Source organism: Cervus elaphus, chromosome 14 (genome assembly GCF_910594005.1).
Source record: "Cervus elaphus chromosome 14, mCerEla1.1, whole genome shotgun sequence".
In the NCBI taxonomy this organism is placed as follows: Eukaryota; Metazoa; Chordata; class Mammalia; order Artiodactyla; family Cervidae; genus Cervus; species Cervus elaphus.
In genome coordinates this window covers 61,396,146-61,412,999 of record NC_057828.1, presented here as the reverse complement: position 1 = coordinate 61,412,999, position 16,854 = coordinate 61,396,146, and the positions used below count along the sequence as shown (strand labels likewise).

At 37.5% G+C, this 16,854-nt stretch overlaps 1 protein-coding gene across 5 annotated transcripts in view; it reads right to left on the bottom strand.

Moving 5' to 3' along the window:
- Window positions 1–16,854, bottom strand: part of RASAL2 (RAS protein activator like 2) — a 392,722-nt gene that overhangs the window by 54,425 nt on the left and 321,443 nt on the right. For all 5 annotated transcript variants that reach the window (XM_043923124.1, XM_043923125.1, XM_043923121.1 and 2 more), the window contains one exon: window positions 8,120–8,229. In XM_043923124.1, coding sequence (XP_043779059.1) covers window positions 8,120–8,229 — 110 coding nt within the window. The remainder of the gene's footprint in view (window positions 1–8,119; window positions 8,230–16,854) is intronic.

Below are 16,854 nucleotides of genomic sequence, written 5' to 3'. Positions count from 1 at the left end.
TTTGATATTATACTACAGTTATATCACTGGGCTTCCCAGGTGGCTCAGTGGTAAAGAATCCATCTGCCAATGCAGGTGATGTGAGTTCGGTCCCTGGGTCAGGAAGATCCCCTGGAGGAGGAAACGGCAACCCACTCCAGTATTCATGCCTGGAGAATCCCATGGACAGAGGAGCCTGGTGGGCTACAGTCCACGGGGTCACAAAGAGTTGGATATGACTCTGACTGAGCACACACACACTATTGGGGGAAGTGCTTGCAAGACCCCCTAACTTCTTGTCAGTATATGAATTAAAAAGAAAAAGAGTTTAAAAATTGGTTCTAATCAGGAGAAACAGAAGAAGCTGAGTATATATATCCTACAAATGAACATTATAGTTACTCTTAAATATCTCCTGACAGAATAGGCAGACTTTAAAACCATTCTTCGTCAATGAGTCTCAGAATCAAAGACATTACTGCAGAGATTTTTACTTGAAGAACATTTGAAGGAATTGAGAAAATTCTATTCCATGTGCTTACCTTTACCTCAAGACATTGATAAATTTAAGTAGCACTTCCAGAGCAAGGTTGGCAACCTGACTGGCATTCAAAATCCTGGAATGTCTGACAATGTGGTATGACCACGGTTTTTCAACAATTTCAAAATTTTACAACTTTTCAAAGTGCATTTCAACAAAAGGTAGACATATCAGAGTCTTCTCCTATCCCTACACCCTTTCACATGACATGGCTTTAATGTGAAAATGCTGCCAATATTGATTCTAGGAAATCACTTTACTGGCTTTTATCTGATTAGATGGCTTTGGAACAATAATGACTGTGACATCCTATTGATCTTGCCTCTAAAATGTTTCTCCCATCTTGCCTTTGATTCTTCATTCCCACTGCCAACTACCCTCTTTAGAGCCTTCCTTATTTCTTAAAATAGTTCTTCCCCCCTACCCCCCTTAATTGGAATCCCAAATTTAGTCTCTGCAAACCAAGTCATGTGAAATTCCACTGCTGGATTTATACATGGCACAATTCTAATCAGGTCACTTCCTTGCTCAAAAATGGTTAATGTCTCCCCACTGCTTATACAATAAAATCCAAACTCCCCATTTGACATTCAAGAATTGTCCTGTGTATGGAATACTGGGTTGAAAATAACCTCCCCTCAGAATTTTGACAACACTGCTCCAGTGACTTGATTTTCAATATTCTATTGAGAACTGTAATGCAATCCTTTCATATTTCCTTTGTATGTAACCTAATTTTTCTTTCTAGAAGCTTTTAAGATTTTTTTTTTTAAAGTCTTGGTATTGTGCTCTTTCATGATAATGTGAACTGGTGTGTGTGTGTGTGTGTATGTGTGTGTGTGTGTGTTAGAAAGTCTTTTGTTATTTTTCACTCACTGGAAATATGGTGGCCTTTCCAATATATACATTTATATTTTCTTGTTTTTGGAAATTTTCTTGTATTATTTCTTTGACAGTCTCCTCTCCAAACTTTTCTAAGAAAACTCTTCTTTTATTAGAATCTTCTGGATTGATTTTCTTATTTTCTGTTCCACTTTCTGGGAAACTGACTTGACTTTAGTTTACATATTTTAATTTTCAAGCTCTCTTGTTTCAGTGAGGTTCCTTTTCTTACAGCATCTTATTGTTTCACAGATGCACAACCTTACCTTTTGAAAATATTTATTATGCTTTGAAGTTGTTTTTGGCTTTGTGCATCGTCTCTGTTTCTTCTGAGTTCTTTTTTTTTTTTTTTTTCTGTTCCACTTTCTGGGAAACTGACTTGACTTTAGTTTACATATTTTAATTTTCAAGCTCTCTTGTTTCAGTGAGGTTCCTTTTCTTACAGCATCTTATTGTTTCACAGATGCACAACCTTACCTTTTGAAAATATTTATTATGCTTTGAAGTTGTTTTTGGCTTTGTGCATCGTCTCTGTTTCTTCTGAGTTCTTTTTTTTTTTTTTTTTCTCCCCGCCCCCGCCCCCCTCCTGAGTTCTTTTTTCTCTCTCCTATTTATTTGTTTTTCCTCCTGCCTTTCATGGTGAAGAATTTCCTCACTATCTGGAGATTCTTGGCCATCTGTCTTTATTTTAAAGCACTAAAGAACTCAATGGAAACTGTGTGCTGGAATACGGCTTACAGATCAATGAGCTTCACTGCAGAGAACTTCCTGGCCAGATGTTTTTTAAAAAGTAATTTAACATCTTTATTGAAATATAACTAACATACCATAAAGTCTACCCATTTAAAGCACACCATTTTCAGTATACTCAGAATTGTGCAATTATCACCACAGTCTAAGCTTAAAACATTTCATCACTCCAAAAAAGAAACCTCATGTCCATTAGCAGTCATTTTTCATTCATCACTTCCCTGCCCTATATCCCCAGCTTCTAGCAGCCATTAATCTACTGTCTTCATAGATTTGCCTATTCTGGACATTTCACATAAATGGAATTGTACATTCTGTGGTCTTCTGTGTCTGGTTTCTTTCACTTTGCATAAAGTTTTCAAGGTTTATCCATACTGTAGCATGTATCAGTACTCCTTTCTTTTTTTAAGACTCAATAATACTGTATTATGTAGATATATCATCTTTTGTATATCCATTCACCAGTTGATGGACATTTGGGTCATTATCATTTTGGGGCAATTATAAATAATGCTTATGAACATTCATGTACAAGCTTTTGTGGGGACATAATGTTTTCACTTCTCTGGGATATAATTAGGAGTAGAATTAGCAGCTGAAATTGTAATAGGGGAACATAAATATTGGTATCTTTTTATCTGGTTGAATGTCTCAAATTTGCTCTGTGATAAATGTAAGCCTGGCTGCGAGCTTTTTAGAGCTGGGTAGGAGTTGAATCTTTCCAGAGTTCTGGGGGTGAGTTCTTTTCAAACTCTGTAATTTTCTGCTCTCTTCCTTTGCTTATTATTTCCATCCTGAAGAGTACTCTCTCCATGTGTCTATTTCTCAGTTCAAATTATACTTGTTTTTTTAAGGTATAACTCACTGCCACTGCCCTCTAAGGTCTTTCCTGATCCACCCAACAAGAAGTAATCTTACCTCCCCTACACCATTTCATCTTGGATATTTACTTCTTCTGTTGACTCCTTAAGGTTGGGGCTGTATCTTTACTTCTCTATATTCCCTGGTAGATATGGTTTTCTTCCCTATACAGGACTCTCACAATTACCTATGTTACTGTGTGACAAGATATTTGGTTTTTATAAATATTATTTGGCAACATTTTACTTCTTATGTCTATGCCCCACAATTTCACAAAGGAAATTCTGGTTTAAGAATCATTATAAATTGATCTCCAAGGCAACCGTGGCACCAAATTCCATCAGGGTCTTACAGCAGAGTTTATGACTTGCAGATCATTGGTGAAACAGACCTACAGGGTCTTTTTGATCAATTAAGTCTGCATGTTAAAATAACCTTATAGTCTTTTGCACAGAAAAACTTACTGATCACATATAGTAAACCTTCTTCAGATGAAATGGACTCATTTACCACTGCTTTTCTGCCATCTTTAAGCAGTAACTCAGACCTCATGAGAATAATTTTACATTTTTAAAATGTAATGAATGCTAGATAAGGTTTGTAGTTAGATAAGGTTTGTAGTTATCAAAAACCTTGAAAAATTCAAAATATCATGATCACTACTTCACTATTCTTCTGATACCCCAGATGGAATATTTCCTCCTCTTGAAGGAGAGAGAGAAAGTGAACTGAACAGCATTATAATGAGAAATTTAATGAGAAAGAGATCCCTGGCTTCTTGAGTTCAGAGTTCTGGTCAAATTTGGACAGTTAAGCCCACAAAGACTGATATGTTGGACCAAATGAAAATCTAAAACTTCTATATAATCTAGAGACATGATTTTAAAACACAAGTAACTGACTAGACGAAAAATTTAACAATATGAGTAATAGTGGCTTACAATCCCTTGTAATAATAAAGGACTACTCCAAATCATTAGATAAAGGACAAATAGCTCAACAGAAAATGGGCAAAGGGATCAATAAGCAAGTCAAAGAAGAAGAAAACTTCTGAAAAGATGTTCAACTTAGTAGGCACTAGGGAATAGAAATTAAAACAAAGAAATGTCTGCTACCTGACTTTTTTGTGAGGGGCGATACAACATAAAGTTAAGAATGTACACTCCAGAGCTAGAATTCTTGAATTTGAATCACAGTACTGCCATTTTCTGATGTGTGACCTTGTGCAGTTCACTCTTTTCTCTGTTTCAGTTCTCTCATCTTCAAAATGAGGTCATGAATGTAACCAGGGTTGTTATAATGATTAAATGAGTTCATTTAAGTGACATGCTTAGACCAGTGTATGACACATTGTACATACTGTGTGTTTAAGTACTGAGTCGCTTCAGTTGTGTCAGACTCTTTGTGACCCGATGGATTGTAGCCCGCCAGGCTCCTCTGTCTGGGGATTCTCCAGGCAAGAATACTGGAGTGGGTTGCCATGCCCTCCTCCAGGGGATCTTCACGACCCAGGGATAGAACCTGGGTCTCCTGCACTGAAGGCAGATTCTTTACTGCTGAGCTATCTGGGAAGCCCAGTACATACTGTATATGTGTTTACTATTTCTATTCATCCATCATACTGATAAAATACAATGGTTGTTTGAAGAATAAAAGTAATTTTTACTATTGATGTCTAGTTGCTGTACAACATTGTATTAATTTCTGTTGTACACAAAGTGACTTAGTTATATATATATATATTTTTTTCCCCCAATAATGTTTTCCATATGGTTTATCACAGCATATTGAATCTAGTTCCCTGTCTATACAGTAGGACCTTGTTATTTATCCATGGATAAAAGTGATCCTAATCTATGGGTGGGAATGGAAATTAGTACAGCTTTTCTGAAGAACAATTTGATATTGTGTATACTTCATACTAGTAGTTCTTCTTCAGAAAGCTAACCCTATCACATAAGGAGAGAAAGGCACATAACAAAAATGGTCACTACATCTCTATTTTATGCCCAAGAATGGAGAAACAAAATATTCATCAGCAGGGAAGTGAAGTACACATGTTACAAAAAACTGTTAAGAAGAATTACGTAGATTTGTATGACTGACATATAAAGTTGTCAAAAATATTTATTCTATAAAGTGAAGTCACAAAGTAATACATATAATATGATCCCACTTATGTGAGATCATGTGAAAGGCTTCCCTGTGGCTCAGTGGTAAAGAATCTGCGTGCAATGCAGGAGACTTGGGTTCGATCCCTAGGTTGGAAAGATCTCCTGGAGAAGGAAATGGCAACTCACTCCAGTATTCTTGCCTGGGAAATCCCACGGACAGAGGAGCCTGTTGGGCTATAGCCCATGGGGTCGCAAGAGTCAGACACGACTCACTGACTAAACACCGACAACACCAGCTTTATGAAAACAAGCAAAATATACATATGTATGCATTTATGTGTGGATTTTTAAAAAATGGTTTGAAAATATACAAACTGTTAATGAGGTTATTTATATGGGAAGAAAAGGAAGGTGAAGAGGGACTTTTATTTTTTAAGCTGTACTTAATGTATTGAAACTTTTTTCTTTTACACAAAAGACACAAACATTTTACAGTACAATTTAGAAACTGCAAAAAGGGGCTGTTTACTAGGCTTGCCTAGAGTTTCTGCAGACTTGCTATAATAGAAATGTTAAAAAAAAAAAAAAAAGAAGTGTTTTTCTACTTAGATTGAGACACCACATACCATTTTGGAAGAAATGGCCTGATTTCAGCAACTGACGCATATGGCACAAGACCAAGGGTTTTTGGAAAAATCTCTTAATGACACCAGTAATGTTACCAATTTGAAGAACTCAGTTGATTAAGATCTTATACCTTAGTTCTATTTATCTGTGTTTTCAGATGATCTGACAGCAAGAGGGTCCTTGTTTTTTTGAACTGTGATATATTCAAACTTCTAGTGAGTATATCCCCTTACAAGAAGAATAAAGTTTCTGAAAAATTTCTGTTTAGAAAACCTATATAAATGGATTTGAAAGGCAAAAAGCATTATCTAATATTTGAGATTTATTAGCACTTTTTTTATTATGCTGTATTTCAGCCAGAAAGATACTACTGTTGACGGAAGCAGAATAGCATAGAAGTCACATATAAGGAATTTAAATCATTGGAAAGGCTGAAAATGCGCTGCCTATATAATAGCAATAGTAGACTCCAGGAGAATATAATCTCTTGGTAATTCAATCCAAGAATTCCTCTAGGCTACCTAAAGCAAAACAGAATAGGAGAGAGCATGGTTTGAAATGGAGAAAGTGATATTTAGTGCAAGTTTATAAAATAAAGTACACCTACAAAAAACATCCTTGTCTCTCAAGTTTATACGTGATGCTACAGAGTTTAAGCACTGGTGATTGAATTAGGAATGTTTTAGTTGCTATACCATATCCTTGTCCTTAAAAACCAATATTCTGAAAAATCTTGTCATTCTATTTTATTGAGACTTATTTATAAAATGATTTGAATTCTTACAATGATGAAAGCTGTAGAATAATAGGAATATAAGGGAAAATATGAGAATAAAAGTTTTTTTTAATGATTACCCTTAAACAAAGAGGTATAAAAGAGATAGCTAACAATACAATTGCACTGCAATTGAACATGCAAATTTCACAGAACATCTCTAAAGTGGTTCAAGGATAAGAAGAGCTGACAAAGCAGTAGCCTCTCATCAACTCAGTATAGGGGAAAAGTTACTTTATTTATAAAATGGGAGTAACTTTCTGCCTGGCAAGTCTATAATCTGCAATTATGAGATTACAATCTATATTTCTATTTATTATTCAGGTAGCTGGAAATAATGGACTTATTACTGAACAGAAAAAGAAACACCCAAGTATAAATAGGAGGATCATTATGAAAGGCTGACAAAAGTTTAAATCCAAGCTCTACTAATTAGCTGTGTGACTATGGGCAAGCTTCTCAATCTCTTTTGCCTTAGTTCCTCATCTGTAAAATAGTATCTAGGGTTGCATTACATGAGAGACTACATTAAAAATACTTGGCACAGAGTAAGCACCCAATAAATACTGGTGATGGTGGTGATGTGTCAAGACACAAGAGTACCATTTCCTAAATTTTGAGCATTGTGGAGACACGAATTATTACAAATGTGTCCTAGCATACATTCAATCATTTTAGAAGGCTGTTATCCTTAGAGAGCTATGCATGTGAGGTTTGCTCAAGCTGGTAGTCCTAATTATTGAAATCTAGGCTTCCTTTTTAAAAAAAAAAAAAAGAAATTTTTTTTTTTTTAATTGATTTATTTGGCAGTGCTGGGTCTTAGTTGTGGCATGCAGGAGCTTTGATCTTCATTGCGGCATGTGTACTCTTTAGTTGTAGTATGTGGGATCTAGTTCCCTGACCAGGGATTGAACTGGGCCCCCTGTATTGGGAGTGGAGTCTTAGCCACTCGACCACCAGAGAAATCGCAAGGCTTCCTTTTCATACATGCCTTTTAGATGTGACTGTAAATTAATAAGGCCGAGTCCATATAGTATACACAAAGAACAAGAGAGCAGTGAAGACCATGGACTCAGAGCAAAGTTGCCCATGTTCAAATACCATTTTTGCTATTTACTAAGCAGTATAACCTTGGAACCTCTGTTTCTCAGACTTGTCATCTGTAAAATGGTGCTAATATTACTATTTCTCTTACAGGGTTATTCTAAAGATTAAACAAGATAAAGTATATAAAGCACTTAGTATAGTGCTGAGAAAATGTTTGCTATAGCCATCAGCATCCCTTAAAACCATTCTACAGAAGAAAGATACACCTTGGACCACTAGAACACAATTTGACAGAAATAGCATAACTGACTCTTAAATTAGTTCTTAGGTATCTGCACACTCTCCAATATTATAAAATTTTTAAACTGGTTTGATATGTAAGCTAATATTTTGTACCGTGCCTCAATATGAGCAAGACAAAATAGAAAAATTTTTTTATCAGTTCTCTAGGACTATCACTGATGCACAGCTAGAGAAGACCAAAATATCTTGCCAAAATGCACTGTAAAACACTTTCTGTGTTTTAAGTAAGGGAACGCCTACCTGTCATCGGTATTGCGCAAAGAGGGAAGCCGGAAGCTCGTGTTTCGGTCAAGCTTTGACTGGCTTTTGGTCCTCTTGATGGAGCCTTTTAGGCGCTTGCTGAAGAACCCCTAGAATGAAAAGGCAGAAGGTGATATTAGGAAAAAGAACAAAAGCAGCAAAAGACCTTGCTGTCTCCTAACTCATCTGCGCTGCCTCTATAAAAGCTACTCAGATTCTTATAATGAAGACCAGAAACAGAATCCAGCTTCTAATTTTTTAATCTGTAAAACACAGTTGCTGGAAACTAAGATAATTGGGAGAGTGAGACTTTTTGATGGCACTTAAGTTCTTATTTCTTAAACAGTCTCTATACTAGCTATGGTAAAGAAACTTCTAACTTTTAAGGTCATATGTTGGTGGTCTCAACAGTGGCTTAATGTGATCTATGTCACCTTGGATATGGTATTTATGATGTTAACTTTTAAATGTAGTTTAACTCTTTTAAAATGAAATTGGTATGTATCATTTATGAAACCAGTGAAGCACCTAGACTGCAGAAGAACAAAGTGCCTTATAGTTTTTAGCCCCTTCTTACTTTGTGCCACTTCTACCAAACCATCCAGAGTGCCTTGAACATCGTCCAGTCTTAGCACCTGGCAAATAATGGACATTCAAAAAAGCTTGCTGAATAAAAAAATAAATACAAGAATGAACATCAATGAGCACTTCTTTTAAGAAACAATTCTACTGTTGGCAGATGAAAGGACATCTTACAGAGGTATCTCAAAATGTTTTGACAAAAGATTGTAATTCAAAGAAAAGTATTTTGATGCGTGGAAATGACTCTAATCACCTGGTGATGAATATTATTAGCTTATAGAATCTGTGTACAATAATATTTCCAAAAGGAAGAAAAAAATACTAGGCCAATAACAGTACATTAAATCTGTTATATTCTTTTAGTTACCATTAAGCCCCACTGTTTTGGAGTAAAGACTATATTAATCACAATAAGCTAGGTTATACTTATCTAATAACTGTACAATAATATAATCTCACACAAAATATCACACACAAATTTCACACACACACAAAATAATAATCTCACACAAAACATACTACATATCTCTGAGCAGGTCAAATATGATGGGGACCTGGCTCTATGCTGTCCTCACGCAGGGCCTTGTGCTAAGGATGGCTCCATCTCTGTGCTTCTATAGTTGCTGCAGCAGGATAGAGGAAGTGTGGGAAATTTTGTACTTGCTCCGAAAGCTTTATGTCACTAATGGTCTCATTTTATTAAACAAAAAGTCACATGACCATGCCTAACTTCAACAGGGAAAGAATGTACAATCCAGAAAGATAAGTGGAGATATCCGGTGAAGAGCAGAGTGGACTACCACTGCTTTTCCACGCCAAGAATAGTTTGCAAACACATAAGCACTCCGAGAGAATGATGGAAATTACTTATTTGAATCAGAATTGGAACTATTTAGCCGACTGAAGAAAAATGCTTGTGTTATTTCCTGTTCTTGTAGCCCAAAGAATAAGGGTAAAAACTAGAAAATCACACACAGACAAAATTCCTTAAGCTGTTTTTTATTTCCCAGGTTTTTTATCATAGGTGTATTGAGATTGATTGGAGGGAAAAAAACAAGGCTATTTTAAAAGTACTATATTTCTTAGAGACAGGCATTTGCCTGGTTTCCTGTGTAATCTTAGCATCATTAGGGAAAGTCACTGTCATTTGTTCTCCAAGGCAGAGGCTTTATTTACTACCTTCTATGATTCAATCAAGACGAGTCACCACATTTTCTTATGAATGCAGTCAGCAAGCAAGACCGAAATTTATAGAATTCTATTAGGATCATTTATTGTTGGTTCAAAAACCACGAGCCTAAGTTGAGATTCAGCCCAAGGACCCAACTAAATATCATATATAAATACATTTCTAACAAAACTATAGTTAAGTAGTTAACTGAGAATGTACTAGTAGATGTTCACTCATATAGTACTTTATCTTTCTGTGGCACTTTTATATCATACTTCATATTTTAATCCATTTATTTATTAAATATTTATTTCATATGTATATGGTATAAAGCATTATAACAGCTATTATAAGGGTATCAAGGATTAAATAAAATCCCTGCCCTCAAAAGGCCTACAGTTTAATACAGGACTAGAAATAAATATAAATATATATAATATAACATGTATTAGGAAGGTACATGTTCTTAATGCCTGACATATTTAATCACAAAATAAAACTATCTTATTTCTTTGAATCTAGGACACCAGTGATTGTCACACCATTATTTTATGTGTACTAAGAAAAAAAGCTGCCAATTAAACTATAACAAAATGACTTACCACTTAGACTCTTTATTTTGCATTAAAGAAGTTGTTTTTTTAATGACTTAGGTTGGCAGGTTTTGTCATGTATCACATAGTACACACAAAGAAAGAACATACACAAACTGGTTAAGGTATTTAATGCTTCTTCATTCTTCTGAACTATTTTTTTGACTCAGAGTAGTTGTTGTTCATGTTTTTCCACAAAATACCAGGATATATTCTCTCTTTCAAGAACATTGATGATGAACGGCATGTTTTAAAAGATAATATATGGAGATGTTAAATGTGAAAAAATTTATATCTCAGAATTGATGAAACATGGTATTATTTTAGAGAGGTACACAGGAAATTATTTCAGGAGTTTAGAGAAAGAAGAGGTTGCACCATCTATTGAAATGAACGGAAATTATATGGAAGAAGTGGTATATGCTAGGTCCCAGAGGGAAGACATGATTTGGATTTGGAGGCATTGAGGAGAACACAGCATGAGAAGAACAACACACAGGTTATATATTAAGTAGATTTAGTTTGTTTGGTAAATTATGAGTTATAACGACAAATAAGATTGGAAAGTTGATTTGTCCAGCTATTAATATATAACTGGCAGAGAGGAGATACCCCACGTCCAAGGTCAGGAGCGGCAGCTGTGAGGAGATACCCCTCGTCCAACGTAAGGAGCAGCAGCTACGCTTTGCTGGAGCAGCCGTGAAGAGATAACCCACGTCTGAGGTAAGAGAAACCCAAGTAAGATGGTAGGTGCTGAGAGAGGGCATCAGAGGGCAGACAGACTGAAACCACAATCACAGAAAACTAGCCAATCTGATCACAGGGACCACAGCTTGTCTAACTCAATGAAACTAGGCCATGCTGAGTGGGGCCACCCAAGCGGATGGGTCATGGTGGAGAGGTCTGACAGAATGTGGTCCACTGGAGAAGGGAATGGCAAACCACTTCAGTATTCTTGCCTTGAGAACCCCATGAACAGTATGAAAAGGCAAAATAATAGGATACTGAAAGAGGAACTCCCCAGGTCAGTAGGTGCCCAATATGTTACTGGAGATCAGTGGAGAAATAACATAAGAAAAAATGAAGGGATGGAGCCAAAGCAAAAACAACACCCAGTGGTGGATGTGACTGGGGATAGAAGCAAGGTCCGATGCTGTAAACAGCAATATTTGCATAGGAACCTGGAATGTTAGGTCTATGAATCAAGGCAAATTGGAAGTGGTTGTTGACATTCTAGGAATCAGCGAACTAAAATGGACTGGAATGGGTGAATTTAACTCAGATGACCATTATATCTACTACTGTGGGCAGGAACCCCTTAGAAGAAATGGAGTAGCCCTCATAGTCAACAAAAGAGTCCGAAATGCAGTACTTGGATACAGTCTTAAAAACTACAGAATGATCTCTGTTCGTTTCCAAGGTAAACCATTCAATATCATGGTAATCCAAGTCTATGCCCCAACCAGTCACGCTGAAGAAGCTAAAGTTGAACAGTTCTATGAAGACCTACAAGACCCTTTAGAACTAACACCCAAAAGAGATGTCCTCTTCATTATAGGGACTTGAATGCAAAAGTAGGAAGTCAAGAAACACATGGAGTAACAGGCAGATTTGGCCTTGGAGTACAGAATGAAGCAGGGCAAAGGCTAATAGAGTTTTGCCAAGAGAAAGCACTGGTCATAGCAAACACCCTCTTCCAACAACTCTACACATGGACATCACCAGATGGCAACTCTACACATGGATATCACCAGATGGCCAATCTGAAATCAGATTGATTATATTCTTTGCAGACAAAGATGGAGAGGCTCTATACAGTCAGCAAAAACAAGGCCGGGAGCGGGCTATGGCTCAGATCATGAACTCCTTATTACCAAATTCAGACTTAAATTGAAGAAAGTCAGGAAAACCACTAGACCATTCAAGTATGACCTAAATCAAATCCCTTACAATTATACAGTGGAAGTGAGAAATAGATTTAAGGGACTAGATCTGATAGACAGAGTGCCTGATGAACTATGGACGGAGGTTTGTGACACTGTACAGGAGACAGGGATCAAGGACATCCCCAAGAAAAAGAAATGCAAAAAAGCAAAATGGCTGCCTGAGGAGGCCTTACAAATAGCTGTGAAAAGAAGAGAAGCAAAAGGCAAAGGAGAAAAGGAAAGATATACCCATTTGAATGCAGAGTTCCAGAGAATAGCAAGGAGAGATAAGAAAGCCTTCCTCAGTGATCAGCATAAAGAAACAGAGGAAAACAATAGAATGGGAAAGACTACAGATTTCTTTAAGAAAATCAGAGATACCAAGGGAACACTTCATGCAAAGATGGGCTCAATAAAGGACAGAAATGGTATGGACCTAAAAACAGAAGATATTAAGAAGAGGTGGGAAGAATACACAGAACTGTACAAAAAAGATCTTCATGACCCAGATAATCATGATGGTGTGATCACTCACCTAGAACCAGACATCCTGGAATGTGAAGTCAAGTGGGCCTTAGGAAGCATCACTACAACCAAAGCTACTAGTGGAGGTGATGAAATTCTAGTTGAGCTATTTCAAATCCTAAAAGATGATGCTGTGAAAGTGCTGCACTCAATATGCCAGCAAATTTGGAAACTCAGCAGTGGCCACAGGACTAGAAAAGGTCCGTTTTCATCCAATCCCTAAGAAAGGAAATGCCAAAGAATGCTCAAACTACCACACAATTGCACTCATCTCACACGGTAGGAAAGTAATGCTCAAAATTATCCAAGCCAGGCTTCAGCAATACGTGAACCATGAACTTTGAGATGTTCAAGCTGGATTTAGAAGGCAGAGGAAACAGAGACCAAATTGTCAACATCTGCTGGATCATCGAAAAAGCAAGAGAGTTCCAGAAAAACATCTATTCATGATTTATTGACTATGCCAAAGCCTTTGACTGTGTGGATCACAATAAACTGTGGAACATTCTTAAAGAGATGGGAATACCAGACCACCTTACCTGCCTCCTGAAAAATCTGTATGCAGGCCAGGAAGCAACAGTTAGAACTGAACATGGAACAATAGACTGGTTCCAAATAGGAAAAGGAGTACGTCAAGGCTGTATATTGTCACCCTGCTTATTTAACTTCGATGCAGAGTACATCATGAGAAACACTGGGCTGGAGGAAGCACAAGCTGGAATCAAGATTGCCGGGAGAAATATCAATAAGCTCAGATATGCAGATGATACCACCCTTATGGCAGAAAGTGAAGAAGAACTAAAGAGCCTCTTGATGAAAGGGAAAGAGGAGAGTGAAAATGTTGGCTTAAAGCTCAACATTCAGAAAACTAAGATCATGGCATCTGGTCCCATCACTTCATGGCAAATAAGTGGAGAAACAGTGGAAACAGTGGCTGACTTTATTTTTCTGGGCTCGAAAATCACTGCAGATGGTGAATGCAGTCATGAAATTAAAAGATGCTTACTCCTTGGAAGGAAAGTTATGATCAACCTAGACAGCATATTAAAAAGCAGAGACATTACGTAGTCAACAAAGGTCTGTCTAGTCAAGGCTATAGTTTTTCCAGTAGTCATGTATGGATGTGAGAGTTGGACTCTAAAGAAAGTTGAGCACAGAAGAATTGATGCTTTTGAACTGTGTTGTCAGAGAACACTCTTGAGAGTCCCTTGGACTGCAAGAAGATCCAACCAGTCCATTCTAAAGGAGATCAGTCCTGAGTGTTCATTGGAAGAACTGATGTTGAAGCTGAAACTCCAATACTTTGGCCACCTGATGCGAAGAGTTGAATCATTTGAAAAGACCCTGCTGTTGGGAAAGATTGAAGGCAGGAGGAGAAGGGAACGACAGAGGATGAGATGACTGGATGGCATCATTGACTCAATGGACATGTGTTTGGGTAAACTCCAGGAGCTGGTGATGGACAGGGAGGCCTGGCATGCTATGTTCCATGGGGTTGCAAAGAGTCGGACATAACTGAGCGACTGAAGTGAACTGAACTGATAATGCTGTATCTATCTTAACATCCACCACAGGGATTAAACCTTAATAAGTGCTCAATAAATAAATCTCACAACTATATCCATAAAATTATGGTTGTTGACGGAATACAGATAAGGGAAATTGTAAAATGGCCCAGAGTGGTTGGTGAGGTAGTAGAAGCTACTACAAAATTCTGTTTTCATTTCCTTGACGTAACTGAATTATAGTTTTCATCTGAGAAGACTATTTAGCTCAAAGCTTGGCTCCTTCTATACCTTTGCCTGGACTAACCAGGGTGCACTGAGCCTTCCAGCAACATTATTCCCTTTGGGAAGCCTCAGAGTATATGGCATGTCCTCTTGCCCACCAGCCCTTCTGAGCAATTCCTTATATACAGGTCAGTAGGTTCTGTACTGTGAACAGCCCTGGCTGCAGCTGAGTGGACGGGAATAATTGACCTAAAGGTACCTAAGAGAATAGTCCTGGTAAGAGTTCTACCTGTAGGGTGTGGTAACATCTGGTAGACACTAACTGCTCTAGCCTGATCCCTGGCCATTCCCTGCTTTGTGCTTTAGACGCCAGCAACTCTAAAAGCCTCCAATGTGTCATGGATCTCTGCTACTGCTCATATTCCCTCCCTCTTCCCTGGTTAAGTCATCCTTTCAGACTAGGCTGAGCCATGATCTCCTCTAAGGTGTCTATTTTGGCAATCCCTGACTCTGCTGTAGATTAGGTGTCTCTCCTATGTGATTCCAAGAATCTATAAATATAGTCAGTGTTACATTTAGCACCCTGCAAACCCACTAATGTGTTAACAGTCTTCCCTATTAAATTCTGAACTTCTCAGGACAGGGACTAAACAATTTTTGCATTCTTGGGCAAGGCTGGTATCTGGCATCTAGTAGGGGCCCAGTGTATGTTTGTAGAACTGAAACTAAACAGGCAGTGAAATGAATAAAACGCATCATGGTGTTTTTGGTACAAGTGCCATCATGGAGAGAGTAGGGAGCCCTGAGTCAGGAAGTATGGCTTCAAATCCTGGCTCAGATTTCTCCTGGTTGCATGACGCTGGACAAATCGTAACTTTGAGGTTTCAGGTTTCTTAGAGGTAAAATGAGGATTAAAAATTTCTCTTCCTAAGGCCATCTCAAAGAATAAGATAACTGAATGCAAAAGTACTTTTAAAGTAATGGGAAATGGGTACCTATAAGTATTAGTTGAACATAAATCTAGGATGAGAGACTATTGAACAGGTTAGGTGAAATCATGATTTTTTTCCTTCTAGAAACTACTGCAATGAAGAAAGGAAAGGAAACTAAAAATAATACCCACAATATCAGGGATTTGGGGTTATTTTGCTCAGTGATATAAGCCAGTGCCTGTAAGTGATACTTGGTATATCATAAGTGTTCAGTAAACATTTGTTGCTGAATGAATTTATTGAAGGCTTCCTGGGTTATCAAGCACTGGCCATGTACTTTCCAATATGTGGTAATATTTAATTCATGGAACAACTCAACAAAGTAGGTATTCAATAACTTGATTTAGGTCATAGAGTTAATAGGTGAAGAGTCAGAATTTAAACCCAGTCTAATGCTAGTACTGAAAAAGCTTCATTTCTTCATATATTTATTTGTCAGATACTTGAGGCACTTGAGATATATCAATGAACAAAATAAACAAAAATCTTTTCCTTCATTAATCTTACATACCAGTGGAAGGAAACAGACAATAAACAAAGAACAAAGTAAATTAACAAAAGAAAAGCACTGTAAAAAAAAGAGCTGTGTAAAGAGGATTGGGAATACAAAGTGGTCATGGCAGACCTTAAGAAGATTATATTGAATAAAGACTTGAAGGAGGTGAGTCAGCCTTGATACTTCCAGCAGATACTGGAAGGGAAAAGCATTCCAGGCAATGCGACTAGGCTCAGCAAAGGCTTTAAGGCAAAAGCATGCCTGGTATGATCAAAAAAAGAGTCAAGAAGTCACTGAGGCTGGAATGGAGAAAGCAGTAAGGAGAGTTGTGGGGAATGAGGTCAGGGAGGTAGCAGGCTGGTGCTAGTCTGGGTAGTGGGGTAGGTGGTATGGTGTGTAGATCCTGGAGGCCACTGTAAGGACCTCAGCTTGTGCTCTGATTTCTAAGGAAATCTACAATGAGAGGCAAGACCATTCAAAACAGTCATAAGTAAGTATTTGCTTTTCTGAGAAAAATACTTTCAGCTATGAAACTTTAATATGATTTTGAGCAGGAGTGTGCAATATATGAGCAGTCATTTTCTCCATGAACAGTTGATCACTGTCTATCAATAGCCGAGATATGGAGAAGTTCTCTGGCTTTTCCCAAATCACACTGCTGCCAAGTGGCAGAGTAAAGCTTCAAGTTCAGGTGGTCTGACTCTGTAACTCTAGCTTTTTA